General features: G+C 35.6%; 1 protein-coding gene across 2 annotated transcripts in view; it reads left to right on the top strand.

The window, feature by feature from the left end:
• Micu1 (mitochondrial calcium uptake 1) overlaps positions 1-17,478 on the top strand; it is a 197,754-nt gene that overhangs the window by 124,116 nt on the left and 56,160 nt on the right. For both annotated transcript variants that reach the window (XM_076834763.1, XM_076834764.1), the window contains exon 8: positions 557-754. In XM_076834763.1, coding sequence (XP_076690878.1) covers positions 557-754 — 198 coding nt within the window. The remainder of the gene's footprint in view (positions 1-556; positions 755-17,478) is intronic.

Here is a 17,478-nt window from a genome sequence, read left to right as displayed (position 1 = left end):
GGGGAGGAAAAGTCATCTGAAATGTGGAAGACACACTTGTAAAGTTTATGATTGTCCTGTTTGTGCGAGTGAGTCCCCCCAAAACAAATATTTTTTTCTGGAGGGAAATTTTTCTGAGAACATCCCAATTATAAAGGTGTCAGGCCGTGTGTGTTAGATTTTGGGTTCTGCTACTTGCTAGCCACTTGACATTGACCAAGTGAGATTGAATACAACTCTGTGTGCCTCAATCTCCTCATGTATCAAAGAAGGATAATAGTAGAACTTGCCCCACAAGATTGTTGCTATGCATTAAAAGAGATAATGGTTGGGGTTGGGGATGTGGCTCAAGTGGTAGCACATTCGTCTGGCATGCGTGAGGCACTAGGTTCAATCCTCAGCACCACATAAAAATAAAGATATTGTGTCCACCTAAGAAAACTAAAATAAATAAATAAATATTAAAAAAGAGATAATAGTTGACTAGTACAGGCACAAAATAAATAATACTTATTCTTTTCTATGCTTTCCCACTTTCATGATGTTTTTCTGGGGTGCGGGTTTGATTCTGCTTTAGGTTCAGAGCATCATTCGCTCTCAAACCAGCATGGGTATGCGTCACAGAGATCGTCCTACTACTGGTAACACCCTCAAGTCTGGTTTATGTTCAGCCCTCACAACCTATTTTTTTGGAGCTGATCTCAAGGGGAAACTGACCATCAAAAACTTCCTTGAATTTCAGCGTAAACTTCAGCATGATGTTTTGAAGCTAGAGGTAGGTATTTCTTGGACTGCAGGAGATCCCTCATGCATGTATGTAGAGCCACTGGGTTAGGAGGGCCTATACTGTACATATTCTTTCAATCCACCCCCAGCTGATTGATTTGAACCTAATCAGTGATCTACAGACCAAAGGGAAGTAAGTACATATCCTGTGAAAATGTCATGGAGTAATATGGTCCTACAACTGAAAATCAAAGTCTATATTGTAAATGATAGTTGTCTTTGGATACCATGCTTGAGGAAAAAAAGGAATTGAGGGGTTACAGGTGTTCTCACACTGAGCATGTATCTCCAGTTTTGTTTATTGTGTGGAAGGCACTAGAAGGTAGAGATGGGGGGTGGTGATAAATAGATCTATGAAAGTTTGCAAAGGTAATTATCAGCTATTAACACCGAATATAGAATAAAAATATATGTGTTCAAAGTTATACACTGTCTTACTGTGGTGATTTACAAGCTTACTTTTCCACTCAGAGTTTAGGCAGTCATACTCTTCAGTTTCTAGGCACCGAATTCTAAGGGCATCGCCATTATCTACATGTGTATTTGTTGAATTAGGTACATGTGAGGCTAATGGCTAATGTTTCTACTCAAGACATTTATCAAATGACTTCTATATATACTTTTGTCTGGAGACAACAAATTCTCTAAATTCTTGAGTTGTATTGAAACTGCATCACACTGTTGTTTCTCAACCTCTTTTATTCCAGCAGCTCTTACTTTAATATTACTTAGAATTTCAAAACATTAAATACTGAAACTAAAAGCACATGAAAATATTCTTCTTCATTTTTAAGCCATGTTTATACTTATCTGCTGACTCGTCCCCCACCCAGTTCTGATTTACTGTTCCACGTTTTCATGCACTTGACTCAATTGAGACAGTTTGGAAAAAAAAATCACAAGTGAATTCCAGTTATCCATAAGAATGCTGTTTGATATTCATAATCTAGAAAAAAAAGCAGGATGAATAATGTTAAAAATCAGATCAAACTTTGAAATATGCTTGTGTACTTGTTATTTTAAAATGATGTAATTAATATTCATAGAATTTACCTCAGAAAACAAAGTAATGGATTTGTACAATTTATGCCAAGCTTCTGATGGAGGCTTTTGAAACCCCTGTAATAATTGGCAAGAACTGTACATATAGTAAAAGGTCAATAAATTTTTACCACACTTAGAAAGCTTTATAACTTCCCTATTCAAATTCCCTTAGCACTGCTGGATAGATAGCTTCCCTCTCCCTGGCATAAAGCACGAGACCAAGTAGCATTAGCAAAAGTGTTTGGATTTCAAAAAAATTTCTCTGCTGCATGCAGAGGAACACAACAATCTAAAATCACTGAAAAGATTTCAACAATAATTGAAGCAAAAATTATTGTTGTGTCAGCTCTCAGTTAACCAGAAATTTAATCATAATGCCTCATTACTAGTTAGTTGATATTTTGCTTTTTTTAGTTGTACATAAAATAAAAACCACAGTACAATGGTTCTTGCCAATTATCTTGCCACAGTAAACAGATGCAGATGATGGAGTTCAAAATAGAACTTCATAGAATGGAGAATGATGCATTTAATGAACACTGGGCTTCCTAGAACTTTATTTGTAAATGTTAAGGTTAGCACAGTTTGAGTATCTCTTACCAAAAGTGTTTAGGACCAAAAGTATTTTGGACTTTGAATTTGTTTTTATTTATTTGTTATTTTTCCATTTGGGGATATTTTCATGTGTAAATATTGAGTTATCTTGGGGAAAGATCCCATTCTACACATGAAATTCATCTTGTTTTATATCCACCTCGTATACTGGCCTAAAAATAATTTTATACAGTATTCTTAGTGTACCTGTGTTTTAACCCATCAAATAAGGTCAGATGTGGAATTTTCCATTTGTGGCTTTATAAAAGCTTCAGATTTGGGAGCATTTTGGATTTTTTATTTTTGGATTAGGGATACTCAACATATTTTCATTCTAGGGAAAGCAGATACTTCTCAGGCAGTGAATTCGATTTTGTTCACTGTTTTATATATAAAATTACTAAAGATGCTGTAATAACAGATACATTTTTATATATGTATTATGTATATACTATACATACATATGCATTGTGCTTAGCTTTGTGAAGTTTGCATTCTTAATGGAACATTCCAGTATATAGGCCTCATCCAATAACTGTTGTGTAAGGATTGCTTACGAGACTTTAAGTTATGTGCCTGGGTCCCTAGTATGCATACGCAGACTTGTCTTCTTTGGAAACATCATAGTGTAATCTGGAAACATAAATGATTTACTTTATTAATTATACAGTTAACTGTTGAACACAGAATATGAATCCATAAAATGTAGTTAGAGAGTAAAACATAAAGTAAGAAGGTACTTTTAACAAACTTCAAAGGACAATACATGGTCATGCTAGAGCTGAGCGGGTGCCAGCCTGTCTACACTCTAGCCTAATACTCATTCCTGAAAGTGCAAGTGGAATTCCAAAGGCAGAGCATAGGACTTGGGGCTTTTATCCAGAGATGCTACAGAGAAGATTGTGTAGATTGCCAGAGGGGTGAAAAATTATAAAGCAGATTAAGGACTTCATGCATATGTCCCTGCATATAATCTACACTCAAATGCAGAAAAAAAGAAACATAAAAGTAGTCATGTTTAAGATACTTATTCTAAAAAGCAGTCTTGCATTTGACATTGATTTAGGATTATTTGTAGGCTTTGTACCAAGATGTACCAAGACTGGTCCTGTTTATCAGTCAGCAGCTCTTTATATGAGGTGACCAGTAGACACATAGTAATAATGTTCTATAAATGGCTATTAATCCTGAATCCATTCTTTCAATATAATGACACAGACCCAGTGAGTAAATGCCTCTGTATCCATAGCCCCCTTGTTTAAAATTTTATCAGTTAGTATCGAATATTCCCAACTAGCTTTGAATTCCTCTGAATAAGTGTGAATAGCAGAAAAAGCATCATTTTTGGTGCCAATGAGGCCTTGGTTAAAATTTTGCTTCAATCATTGCTATGTGACGTCTGATGCATTATTTTTTTTCTTAGAGCCTTACCAATTCATAAAACCACAGTGGTTAAATGAGGTGATATTTTATTATGGGCTGAATCGTGTCCCTCTAAAGTACATATATTAAAGCCCTAACCACTAGTATTTCAAAATATCACTGTTTGAGATAGGACCTTGAAGGGGAGATTAAGTTAAAAGGAGGACATTAGGGTGGGTCCTAATCTCTCTGGTGTCTTTGTTAAGGTGAGAAAATCTGGACCCCCAAAGAGACACCAGGTGGCAAGTACATGAAAAGGCTGTCTTGTGGAGAAGCACTTAGGAGGCCTTTGTAAGTCAAAAAGAAAAGCCTTAAAGGAAACTAATCCTGCTGGCACCTAGTTCTTGGACTTACAGCCTCTAGCACTGTGAGAAAGCTAATTTCTGTTGTTTAACAGCCACTGGTGTATGGAATTTTGTTATGGCAACCCTGTCACACTAATGTACCACCTGGCATGTACTATTCCTTTAATAAGTGATTTCAGGGGGTTTTTGTTTGTTTGTTTGTTTACCCCCTCTGCCATGGCATTAGACATATAGTAGATACCTAAATAGGTCATGGATTTTAAGTGTTTTCTGAAAAAAAAAAAAAAAAAAAAAAAAACAACAACTGGAAAATGGCAGCAATTTTTAGTTTTATAAAACACTTCTAACTTCATTTTTAAAAGTTTGAATGGTTTATTCCTTCATTGAGTATGAAATTTAATCTCATCTTCACAGCTAAGAGGAAAGTGAAAAAGATTAATAAGAACTTTCATAAGAACTTTATAAACTCTGTTATTTTTTATTTCTTACTATTTTTATTTCATTACTTATCTACTATAAAATTTCAGATCAAGAAGATCTATTGTGGTTTTTTTTTTTTTTTTTTTTTTTTTTACTCAACAAGTAGCTTTGAGAGTGAAGAGAATGCTTTTTATCTATGAAACATAATTCAGAGGTAACAAGGAAGAAGGAAGAATCTGTGAACATTTATTAAGTGTCTACTATGATCCAGGCACTTTACATATCTTACATGACTTCTTTATTTTAATTCAACCCTGTCAGCTTTAGTGGTACTTTACCCATGATCCAGATGTAGAAATTAAAGCTCAAAGAGGTGAAAGTCACAGAACAATTATATGGTGGAGCTATGATTCCAACTCACATCTGTTCCACACTGCCTTTTAGATCGAACTATTTCTTCTCTTTTTATAGTTAGGAGCATTAAAACATTTTTTAAAATAAGTCAATGATTTCCATGATTAAATGTAATTAAGTAGCTAGTTAGTATAACATCTTACAAATACAAAAGAACAGTGCATTTCTTCTTGGTCATATGAGTGGCAAAGGAACTGGGAAAAGACAGGCTATAGATACCCAAGAAATTTGGTCTTCTTCTATCCCTAAAATTCAAGCTTTTTTTTTTTTTTTTTGAGTCCCAAAGAAATCATTCGTAGAAACTTCATCTCAAACTAAAGGTAAAACACTTAATTCATATTATATTTGTTTTTTCTACCTTTTCTCTTTTTGGGAAACTCAAAATAACATGGATTTGAAGGAATGATTTAAGAATACAAGGTTAGTTTTTAAAACACTTGAGGTTAAGAATTCCTTCTAAGGCTACCAAGAACTACTGAATTTGAGTGCCTTAGAGACAGGTGCCAAGTCTAATTCCAGTTAACATATTCGTTGATTTCTTGACGATTATAGCAAGTAAGATGTCAGTCAAAAATGAAAGGTAATAAAAAGTCTTTGAAAAATTATGGTTAATTTTAATTTGGGGCAAGAAGGGGGAAAAGGAACTGTCATGTCAAAGGAAAGTAAAAACTAATTTATACAAAAAGAATCTAATTCTAGAATATGCAACAAAGAAACTAAGTTGGGGTCCATATGTTTATTGCATAACCAAATTGTCACATTTTAAGAAGGCATGAGTATCAATTATCTGAAAGTAAACTAGATACAATTCAAAGAATAATAATGATTGTCTTATATTCCCAGTCTTAAAAAAATAATAATATTGGGGGCTGGGGATTGTGGCTCAGTGGTAGAGCACTTGCTTAAAATGCATGAATCACTGAGTTCAATCCTCAGCATCACATAAAAATAAAATAAAGGAATTGTGTCCACCTACAACTAAAAATAATACATATATATAAATAATAATATCGAAGTTAACTGGATTCATTCAATCAAGAAGAGAAATAAAAGGGAGATATAAAGAACTATGCTAATTGTTCTTATCTGTCAATAAGAGTAGAGCAAAAATAAATAAATAAGAGGATTGACTTAATTCTTTTTTTTTTTAGCTTGACAATTTTTTTTTATTGGTTGTTCAAAACATTACAAAGCTCTTGACATATCATATTTCATACACTAGATTCAAGTGGGTTATGAAGGATTGACTTAATTCTTTGTTTTATTTTTGTTTTTGGTGATGGGGATTCAACCCAGGGCAACCCAGGGCCTCACGCATGCTAAGCAGCCGCTGTACCACTGAGTGGCATCTGCAGTCCAAGAGGGTTAATTTAAGTTGAATATTAAGTAACTTTTTAAAAGCTTGTAACTATAACTAGATGATTAAAAGTGCCTAAGGAGATTCTAGAATCATCTACTTTTTAAATCATCAAATGGACATCTTTGGACCCAACTCCTTAAATTTAGTGCTGAAGTAAAATTAATTCTGTCTTGCCCTAATGTAGCGACCCATACTAAGGGACAGACTTCAACTCCTTTGCTAACCAAAATATTATGGAAAAGAAGACCAGAAGGCAAAGGAACCTTTCAAGTAAATACTTGCTTGAAACTAGAACACTCTTGGAGTCCTCATAGCCCAGTTTCGTTTCATTTTTATTTTCTGGGAAAGGGACTCTATTATGTAAACTCAGTGCTGAGAGTTCCCTCAATTAATTAATCCAAGAAATAATATGGGATTTGATTTTGTTTGATTCTTCTACTTTTGCCTCTACAAAGAAAAATATAGGTATTAATAAATTATTTAGTTTCTTCCATCCTAAGATGTTTTTAACTTGAATTTTCGAGAAATTAATAGAAGGGTTTATTAAAAGTTACTTTACTTGTCTGTTTTAGACATTTTTAACTTTAACAAACCAAGTATATGTTTAAAGGGGAAAAAAAACCTATTAAGATAACAATAATAACCTTCACTAGAATAAATTGCAACTTTCATATTTATTACAAAAGCCAAAGTATTTTACTAGTGTATTTTTTTCTTAAAGGGGAGAAAAAAAAAAAGGTAAATCACTTAGCCAGCATAAACTGCTTTACCCTTACAAAACTGGGAAGAAAGACCATAACAGTCATTTTCCTAAATATAATAAAAGGGGAGGGAAAAAAGACATCAGTTGCTTTCACCAGAAATTTATGTAGTTAAAATAGTATTACAAGTTTTGGGGAAATAGAAAAATTAGAATTCTGATATAGCTACTCCCATTTCCCCCAGGAAACTCTTCTTGCCTCCTCAGCTGTGTCATTATTCCAAACATATAGAAAGTATTTTTAATTCTTATTTATTTAAAATAATCTAATTTTGGTGCCGAAGTCCACTAAAAATGAAGAAATCAGATCAGTAACATGATCCATACAACCTTGTAGTCTTTTTGTGAGGAAAGGGGTCTTTAAAAGAAATGATCATTATTTTTAAAAAATAGGTATGTCCATATAAAGATAATAGAGTAAGAATTTAATTTTCTTCGATAGTTTTTTTCTCTTTTTCTTTTTTGAGATAGGGTCTTGCTATGTTGCCCAGGTTGGTCTTGAACTCGTAGACTCAAACAATCCTGACTTAACCTCTTGAATAGCTGGGACTATAGGCACACACCACTGTCCCCTAGTGTGGTCATGATTGTGAAGAGACATTAGCACTCTGAATCTGACCTTTCAGATTGATCATTAAAGTACATAAAACTGTTAGAGATTGATAATTTTTTTTTTGATTTGCAGATAACTTTGTAATACTTGGCAGTTTCCAGGATCTTCCTGTCATCACTTATCTTTTAATGTTATATTCTAAGATCATTTTAAACTGGCCATAAGAAAAAAAAGCTTATAAATGAATCATGAGGATTTGATCTTTCTCCAGGGGAAACGTTTCCCCAGTCTATCATTCAAATATCCTTAGCAACCATTTTTTAAAACACAATGCTTTCAATGAATGAGCTCTGTGCCGGTTTTTTTTTTTAATTTCATAGGTCATTTGTTTGGAATTCAGAATTCAGGTATAGTTAACTTTTTAGTCTCACATACAGCAGGATATACAGTTTTCAATAAAGTTAAAATGCAATACAGTAAAATGAAAAATAGTATAAAGGAAGATGGTTGCAAATTTACAGACCAGTGTTTAATCTGAACATATTCTTGTACCTGTAGCAAATAGATAAAAACGTGTAGCAGTCTCAAGCATTTGAATAAGTTTGAGTACATACTACATAATAAAAATACTGGCTAACATTTCTTGAAAATTTACTGTGAACCAGGCACAGTTCATGTGCTCGATGTGCATTGTTTCATTTTATCCCAACACTACGAGGATAGTCGTTTCATCATCCACATTTAATGAACTAACCGAGGTCCACACATATTAAATAATTTGTTCAAGTCACACTACTAAACGTGGGCTGGGACTTGATTCCCCATGGTCTGACTCTTAACTACTAACTTACTAGAAACTCTGCTATATGTTCAAGATACAAAGATGAACAAGACATTGCATTGCCCCAGGAAGCTTGTAATAGTAAGATAAATGAATCAGAAATTCTTGCACAGTACTATTCATAATGCACAGGGGTAGAGACATGTATATGATAAATGAAAGTATAAACTGGAACATATAAGTCAGTCTGTGAAGTAAGAGGACAGCTCAGGGGCATTGTCCCAGAGGTGGCATTATGTGAGTCAATCCTAACTTTGAAATTCTTTCTATCTAAAGAATAAGATGGCTAATTTTCATTTGTTCCTTGCTCCCTTGTAGAGAAGATGAGAATAGGCCGGGGAGCACTGAGTAGCTCTGGGACTGAAGCCAGGAGAGAATGATAGAGAAAATGACCTTTCTTATCAAGTTTGTCCCAACCCAGGCTTGAATTGATGTATCTGCTAGGTGTTCTCATGTTGGTAAAGGCACCCTGTGCCCTCAAATCCAGCTCTACAGAAATCATTAAAAAAAAAAAAAAAGATGAAAATTTGGGAGGAATCAAAGAAGAGAAACTTTCTCTAGGTTTCTCTAAGACTTGGCTGGGCCTAAAAGCAGACCTATAGGTCTGTCAGTCAAACTTAGAATGAGGAATCTTGAATAAAATAATGTTGAGGGTGTCTGAAGTCTTTTTGTTTTTTTCTCTCTTATAGCCATCTTTATCTGCGTTTGCTTTTCAAAATTATAATCTTTAGTTTTTAAAAGGTTTTTAAAGAATAGCTTTAGCCTCTGGTCTGCTCTAGAGCTGTAGAGCAGTCTAGGGTGTCTAGACAGTATGTTAGCAACCAGAGTCAGCTTGGCAATAATTTGGGAATAAATAATGCATTGCATTGCATATGCCTGTTGAGTTCACATTCTGAACAAATGCCACTTCAGAGGGTCATATATTACATCAGGTTATTATCTTCTGAATTCACTTAGTGGCACAGAAATGATTATTTGTCAAGTCTCTTTGATTTCTCATTGTTTTTCTTATTGAATGCTTTTTCTCCCTCCCCACCCACACTCCCTTTTTTTGTTTTATATCAGTCTACCACTGCATTAGCATTATTGTTTTTTCTTATTAAGGTTTGGACTAATGAAATAAAAACTACTTCACTTATTTCTTAGCATGAGAGAGATCTGTGCAGAACAGAAGGAGAAACTGCATTCTATAGAAAAACAGAGGCTAAAAGAAGGGAGGAAAGAAAAGATGGTGCTTCTTGGAAAACAAAAACAGAAGGCAGCAGCCAGATCTGAAGTGCTTTGTATGTTACACTAGAGAGTGTAGACACTTGATCCTAAAAGCTAGATAGGGAACCGTTGAAAGTTTTAAAGAAGGAAGTAATATGTTCAGATTTAGATATTTGGAAAGCTCACTCTAACAACACTATAGATCAGCAAAAGAAAAAAATCTATTAGATTTTGGGTTTGTACAGGAGAAAATAATAAGGTGGGCTTAGGGAAAAGGAGAGAGAAAGGATTGGTTTGAGACATCTTAAATGAAAGTTCTTCAAGAATTGGCAGTTGGGGCTGGGGATGTGGCTCAAGCGGTAGCGCGCTCACCTGGCGTGTGTGCGGCCTGGGTTCGATCCTCAGCACCACATACAAAGAAAGATGTTGTGTCCGCCGATAACTAAAAAAATAAATATTAAAATTCTTAAAAAAAAAAAAGAATTGGCAGTTGATACAAGAGAGAAAATGATGTATTTACTGAGATAGAGAACACAGAAGTGGGTTTGTAGAAGAAAGAGTTCTGCTTGGGATGTTTTGAGTTTGAGGTTTTTACGAGACATCTCCTAGAAGCAGTTGGATATACTGGATTTTGCATTCAAACTAGTAATACAGTTGAAAATACAGATATGGGATTTCAGCATAAGGGGGTCTGTGAATGCAGTGAAATTGGTGGGCTCACTCAATGACTGTGTATTTACCTGAAGAAAAGAAATCCAGAGACAGAATTGTATAGAATAAGTAAGAGGAGTTTCTGAAGGATGGGTGTCAGAGATCACCCTCATGTCCAACGGAAGAGGTGTAACACAAGAAAAGTGACAAGGAAATTGATAGTATTGGTGTGAGAGAATGCTTTGAAGAAGCTATCCGAAGTGTTTTCTGCTTCAATGTCATGTTCTTAAAGCAACTCTTACTGGACACCCTATTTAAAGTCAGTCCTTTCCCCTATCAGGCGTTCACGAGACAGTGAACTGTCTGGCTTGTTTACCTGTTTATCCCCTGGACCACGTTTAACACAGCACACCATAAATATTTTTTCAAAAGTATAATCAGTATACCATAGTGTCATTTCTACTTTTTTTAAATGGATCTGAATGCATTTTACCTCGGTGACCTTGGGATCCTTAATTGGTTATGTAGAATTGAGATAATCCCATCCTCACAGATTGGCAAAGAGTTCTTCTTGGATAAGAAAGTACCCAGTGCAGTAGTGGACATACATCATGAACTCTCAGAGCATTTGTTCATTTATTTATTCATGGTGGCCACTCATTTGTCATTTTAGTGTTGACTATCACAGTGCTTCACAGAGCATCTGATGGTGTCTCATGTGCTTCTCTCATTATTAGAAGACATGAAGGAAGCATCAGTAACCTGTATTCCTGGCATTTGTGTCCATTCTTGATAACTTTGCAGATCTGTAGCTTGGTAACTCTGTAAAGTTATCAAGAATGGACACAAATGCCAGGAAGTATGGACACTTTCCAAACTTTGCAAAGTTTGAAAGACCATTAGAAAATTGCCAACTTTATAGTCATTATGTTGATTAGATTTTTAATCCCAAATTTCTCAAGCTCATGATTCACAGTATATCCAACTAGAAAAACAAATAAGGTGTAATTGAATTAATTGTGCTGGAAGATATCAGTCAGTGAGATGTTTTGTTTTAAATTTCCATGTAACTCTATTATAATAGATAAATAAATAGAGAAATAAAAGAAGAGCCAGGCATAATGGTGTTTGCCTGTATTTACAGCTCCTGGAGAGGCTAAAGCAGGGGTATTGTGTGAGCCTAGAAGTTCAAGGCCAGCCTGAACACAGAGCAATACCACTCTCTAAAAAATTAAGAAGTATATAAGAATATTAAGGAAGTTAATATGAAGTTGTTTCCTTGAGTATAGGATTAGGATTGATTACTTTATTGAACATCACATATAGAATTATTAATGCAAGATGTTGCTGTTATCATTACTATGGATATTAATATGCTGCTGTTCTCCTTTCAGTAGAGGAATGGCTTTCATTAATTTTCTATGCTGTTAAATTTGGCCACTGAGCCAGGCACACTGGCACATTCCTGTAATCCCAGCAGCTCACGAGGCAGAAGTAGGAAGATCACAAGTTCAAAGCCAGCCCGAGCAACTTAGTGAGGCCCTAAGTAATTTAATGAAACAGATCCTATCTCAGTTTTTTTTAATATTTATTTTTTAGTTTTAGGTGGACACAATATCTTTATTTTATTTTTTTATGTGGTGCTGATTATCGAACCCAGTGCCTCACGCATGCTAGGCAAGCACACTACCACTTGAGCCATATCCCCAGCCCCCCGTCTCAAAATTTAAAAAAAAAAAAAAAAATTTAAGGGCTGAGGATGTGGCTTAGTGCGTAAATGCCCCTGGGTTCAATCCCTAGTACCAAAATAATAATAATAATAATAATAATAATGTTTTTGGAAGTATCACTTGGTACAGTGGAATTACCTTAATTATTTGGTGGTTTTGTGATGGTGCTTATCTCTGTCTTTAATAAAATGCTATGTGGGGTGGATTAAAATTAGCAGGGTTAATTTAATTTACCAGTTCCTTCTATCCAAGGTAATTTGACTCCAGCTGTGATATTAATGTCGCCCACTAGTGGACATTGCTGCTCTTGCTCTAGTGGTTCTTTAGATAGAAAGCATGATAGTTTTTAACATCTCTTCTCTGAAACTGGAGCACTACAACTCTGTGTTAGTTAAATATTACTGTGTAAGAAATTACTCTAAAACTTGACAACTTCAAACAAACATATCATAATTTCTAATCTACTAGCAGCTTTAACTAGATGGTTCTGTCTGTCTCTCATGAGGTTATAATCAAGATATCATCCAAAACTGTAGTCCGTTCAAAACTTAGCAAAGCTGGAAGATCCTCTTCCAAACTCACTTATATGGCTCTAGGCAAGAGACGTCAGTTCCTCACTCGGGGTGGGGGGGTGAGGGGGGGTTCAGGCTCTCGTGACATGGCAACTGACTTTTCACAGAGCAGAGAGTATGTGGCCACGGGGAAGCACCTTCTTGTGTAACATGTGACATGTTATCACTTCTGTCATATTCTTTTGATAACAGACTGATTCTGGTCCATTGTGGGAAGGGACTACACAAGAGTATAGATGGAGTAGAACAATATTTGGGGCCATCTGTATACAAGCCACCACGTATGTATACACTCACTGCCTTCCCCAGGGTATGAGTGTGGCCTTAGGGGGGCTGTGCCAAGACTAGTGGCATTAACACACTAGCACCAATACTGCTTATCTCGTGTACCTGGCACCGTCCTTCCCTTTCCCAGTGGTTACTCTTTCTACCCAGTGGTAATTTGAATTTAGATGCTTCATTGCCTTTCTGTACTAGCTGTACTGCTCAGGCTCACTGCAGTCCTTCGTGTTTCATTACCTTTAAATCTTGAGAATCCATCTACCCTTCCCTCCCAGCTTCTTGGTAGGATTTTAGCACTAGTTTCTCCTTGCATCATCAGACACACACAGCTTCATGTTTTAGGATGTAGACTATCCAGGTCCTTGTTATATTTCAGGCCCAGCCCCTTCCATCTTGAGAAATGTACCCTCCTAAGTAGCTTTTGAATTGAATTAAATCTACAGAGTTCCTGGTTCCCACCCTACTGGGTAGAGGTTATAACACTATTATGCTGTACACCATGGTTTATTGCTGCTCTTAGTGGCAGAAATATTGGGCATTTTAAACTATATCACTTTACATCGTTTTAGTTTCCATGCTTGTAATTTATTCCCTCAATTTGAGGAAAATGTCAAGATCGCTTTGAAATTTAGTATTCATTATGAAAGTACCTTGTAGTTTTTTCTATAATATTTTGTAATAATTTGAGAAATTCCCACTGTGACACATTGACAGTGTAGTTAAAAGCCAACAGATTCCTTTTTTATTCCAGATTTAAGGGATTGTACTCTCATGATATGTGCAATATGACACAAAATACTTGAATAATTTATGTTTTAATGACAGCTCTCTGGGTATCTGAAGTTTTTTATTTCTTTGATCTAATGAACCCTGAACTTTTAAGCAGAAACTAGCTATAATTTGATTATGCTCTTACATATTTCCAGTTATTCCTCTAGAAATATACTCTTCTCTTACCCATCTGTTATACTAACCAAAATAAATAGTAAGAAAATCTGCTGACCCTAAGGAATTCCCCTATTCACTTATACTGAACTTGAGTTTTCATGAAACTCCTAGCATTCTTCATTATATCACTTTATATCAGATTGAACTTGACTGAGATTAGTTTTTAAATTTGAATCTTAAGTAATTCTGGGATTTTCCAGTGCTTGGGAATTTGTACTGGTTTGTCTCCTGATCTCACACTGACTTCAGAGAGCTCAAGTGTGTTTTCTTGTTTTGTTTATTTTTCTTTTCTCTACAGAGAAAATAATATGTCTCTGCACCTTGTCTTAAAGGATACTGTGTTTTATTTTTGTGCTATCTGTGTATCTAAATTAAGTTTTATGGTTAACTTTTAATATATATATATATATATATTATTTTAATATATATATATTATTTTATGGTTAACTTTTAATATTATATATATCATTATGATCTGGCAGAGTTACAATAGCTGGGGGAGCAATCTCTGGTTTTCGTTTGTGAGTATATATAACCTCAAATGTAATGTTAATGTGTTTTGCATTTAGATTCTGTCAAAGAGAAATAGTAAATTGTGGAGCTGCTTGATTTGGCGTGTATATGAGCCCATTTATTTGAACATGCAGTCATTAATTCACCAAAGCTAATCAGATTTTACATATACTTTGTCAACCATGCCCAGTAGGCAACTTTGCCTAGTGAAATATAATTAATTTCAAGCTGGCATAATGGAACATAACCTTCTAGTCCCCTCTAATGCTGCTTTATAGAGGTCAAAAGACTTACCTTTCAGCTAGGTTTTTCAGTAGTCACTAGGTTCATCTATTAGAGATCCTGAGAGCATAGTAAAAGTTACTTGATTTTAGTAAATGAGTACTGTTAGGCTATAATTAGTATATTTCAAGCCGAAGTTACAAAATAGCTTCAAATATTTGAATATCTGCCTCTCTCTGCCAGCGTTAGCTGGTAAATATGTGACAGAGGACGTGCATTTTCCTCACTGTTACCATGGTATCATAATTTTTGGTGTATTTAATTGGTTGACTCTGATGTAAAAAACTGATTAACTGCCTTTCTGCGTTGAAACTGAAAACAGTTGCCATATAATCTTGGCCTCTTGTCTCTGTGACCATCTCTGGTATTGCAAGGCCATGGATAGCTTGTGTACTCCCTAGGTAATTTGAAGCTTATTATTGCCTACTAGCTACATGACAACTAGAGAGGGAAAGGTGGATATTTGAATTATAGTAAAGGGATGGAATGAAGAATGACTAATATTAATATCTTCATCTTCTGTGTTGCATCTAGCTCTTCAGATCAAATACCCTGGAAATTAGGGGACCTATGCTATCTTTGAGAACTCCAAGAGAAAAATGGAAGCAATTTATTTAATAGTTGCCACTGCCCGTGTTAGCTTATTCTGGTCATTCACACTGATGTGTCAGCTGTTGCAAGTCTAATAGAACCCCAAGAAGAGAAAACATTAAAAGCAATTTAAAGACCAGTGTGGTGGCTGTAATTCTGGCTTCTCGGGAGGCTGAGGCAGGAAGAGACAAGTTTGAGGCCAGCCTGGGCAACTTAGTGAGACCCTGTCTCAAAATAAATTCTTGTTTAAAAAAGGTTAGTAATCCCAGAGGAGACTCAGGAGACTGAAGCAGGAGGATGGCAAGTTCAAAGCCAGCCTCAGCAATGTAGTGAGGCCCTAAGAAACTTAGACTCTGTCTTAAAATTTAAAACAGCAACAACAAAAAAAGTGGGGGTGGGCTGGGGATGTAGCTCATTGGGAAAGTGCCCTGGGATTCGATATCTCTAGTACCAAGAAAGTGGGTAGGGTAGAAGTTTGGGTGTGATGGTGCACACCTGAAATCCTAGCAACTCAGGAAGATGAGGCAGGGAAAAATCACAAGTTTGAGGTCAGTCATGGCAACTTAATGTCTCAAGGTAAAAAGGGCTGGAGATATAGCTCATTAGTAGAATGTTTGCCCAACATGCATGAGACAGTGGTTTCAATCCATACAAAAAAAAAAAAAAAATGCCATTTAAGGTTTCAAGGAAGTGTGATTTTAAATATGGAAACATTCAAAACAACATTCTGCTAGCACCAGCAAGATAAAGATCTGTGAGGCAGCAATGAGGAAATATCTGATTTTCTTTCAGTAAAGGGTTAGGGTTAGCATTAAGAAAATGAAGCAACCACAGTCTTTGCAGATAATTAGAAACACAATCTGAGGTTCGTACAGAAGCCAAAAAGAACTGAGGCAGGAAGATCATGAGTTCAAAGCCAGCCACAGCAATGGCAAGGCACTAAGCAACTCAGTGAGACCCTGTCTCTAAATAAAATACAAAATAGGGCTGAGGATGTGGCTCAGTGGTTGAGTGCCCCTGAGTTCAAACCTGAGTACTCCCCCCAAAAAATGTTTAAGCACTGTTATCTTCAGTCACACCTGTCAGGAATTCATCTCTGACCACTTATATCCATCTCTACCACTTTTCTGGTCCAAGCTATAATACTTTCTTTCACCTATACTACTCAGGTCCCTCCCAATGGATCTCAACAATGGCCTCACTTGCCTCCCTTGTTGTTCTTAGAAGGAGGACTTGAATCCAAGGCCCACAGACTTTGTATAATTTAATCTCTTCCTTCTCCAAGTTCATTTCATATCAATTATTCTTCCACCTAAGACCCTTGTACCACTACAAGGGTTTGTCTGGAATATTCTTCCTTCCCTTTCACCTCATATATTAGCCCATATTTTAACAGTTCTCACTTCAAGGATTTGTCCTCTCCACTTTCCAAGCATAGGTGTGTGTTTCTGTAAGCCATGTTTGTGCTTTGTGACTCACCCTGCCACTTAGTTAAATGCACCAGGAGTGGACACCTAACACCTAATCTAGTTTGAACCAGTCAGAATTTCTCCAGAGCAAATTTGAAATTAAAACTAGGAACAGTTGGTCTCTTCTGGTGATTGTATTGTAAAACATTAACTCTGAAGCCCCAGGGTAACTCTTTTGTATGCTGTGCAGACCTAAGAAGCACAGGATAAGAAAGGCTGACAAAATCAGAATTAAAGCAGCTATACAGAAATGAGAGCCCTGTCTCCTTTCTCATCAATGGTCTGCTTTTATCTCCTGGGATTCTCATATTTCCTTTTTGCTAATTCTAGCTTGTGTAGTTTTTTATTATGTGCAACCAAAAAGCAGCTTTAATGCAACTAGGAAAACTAAAAACAATGGCCCCAAAACATGCCTAGACTTTATTGGAGGAGACTCAGTGGTCACTGAACCTATATAGACTACAAAATTTCAGGTACCTTACAAAAATTTTTTAAAACCTTAATTAGCTTGATAACATTAAATTTTTAAAAATGAAAACAAAACAAAAAATCTTCAGAGCTGAGGAATTTAGCACATGACTTGACTTGATGGCTTCTCCTTGGTACTCTCAACAACTTAATAGATCAGTGAGAGACAGCTGAACCTTGAGCTAATCAATAGAATACAAAAATACAAAAGAAATCCTGCAAGTTCTCTTTCTAGCTGTTTTTTACTATAGTCATCATAAAAGGGCTTAAAGACTTTTCTTACAT

Source organism: Callospermophilus lateralis, chromosome 15 (assembly GCF_048772815.1).
Source record: "Callospermophilus lateralis isolate mCalLat2 chromosome 15, mCalLat2.hap1, whole genome shotgun sequence".
Classification (NCBI taxonomy): Eukaryota; Metazoa; Chordata; class Mammalia; order Rodentia; family Sciuridae; genus Callospermophilus; species Callospermophilus lateralis.
The sequence above is the reverse complement of the archived record's forward strand: the minus strand, read 5'-3'. Positions and strand labels throughout refer to the sequence as shown.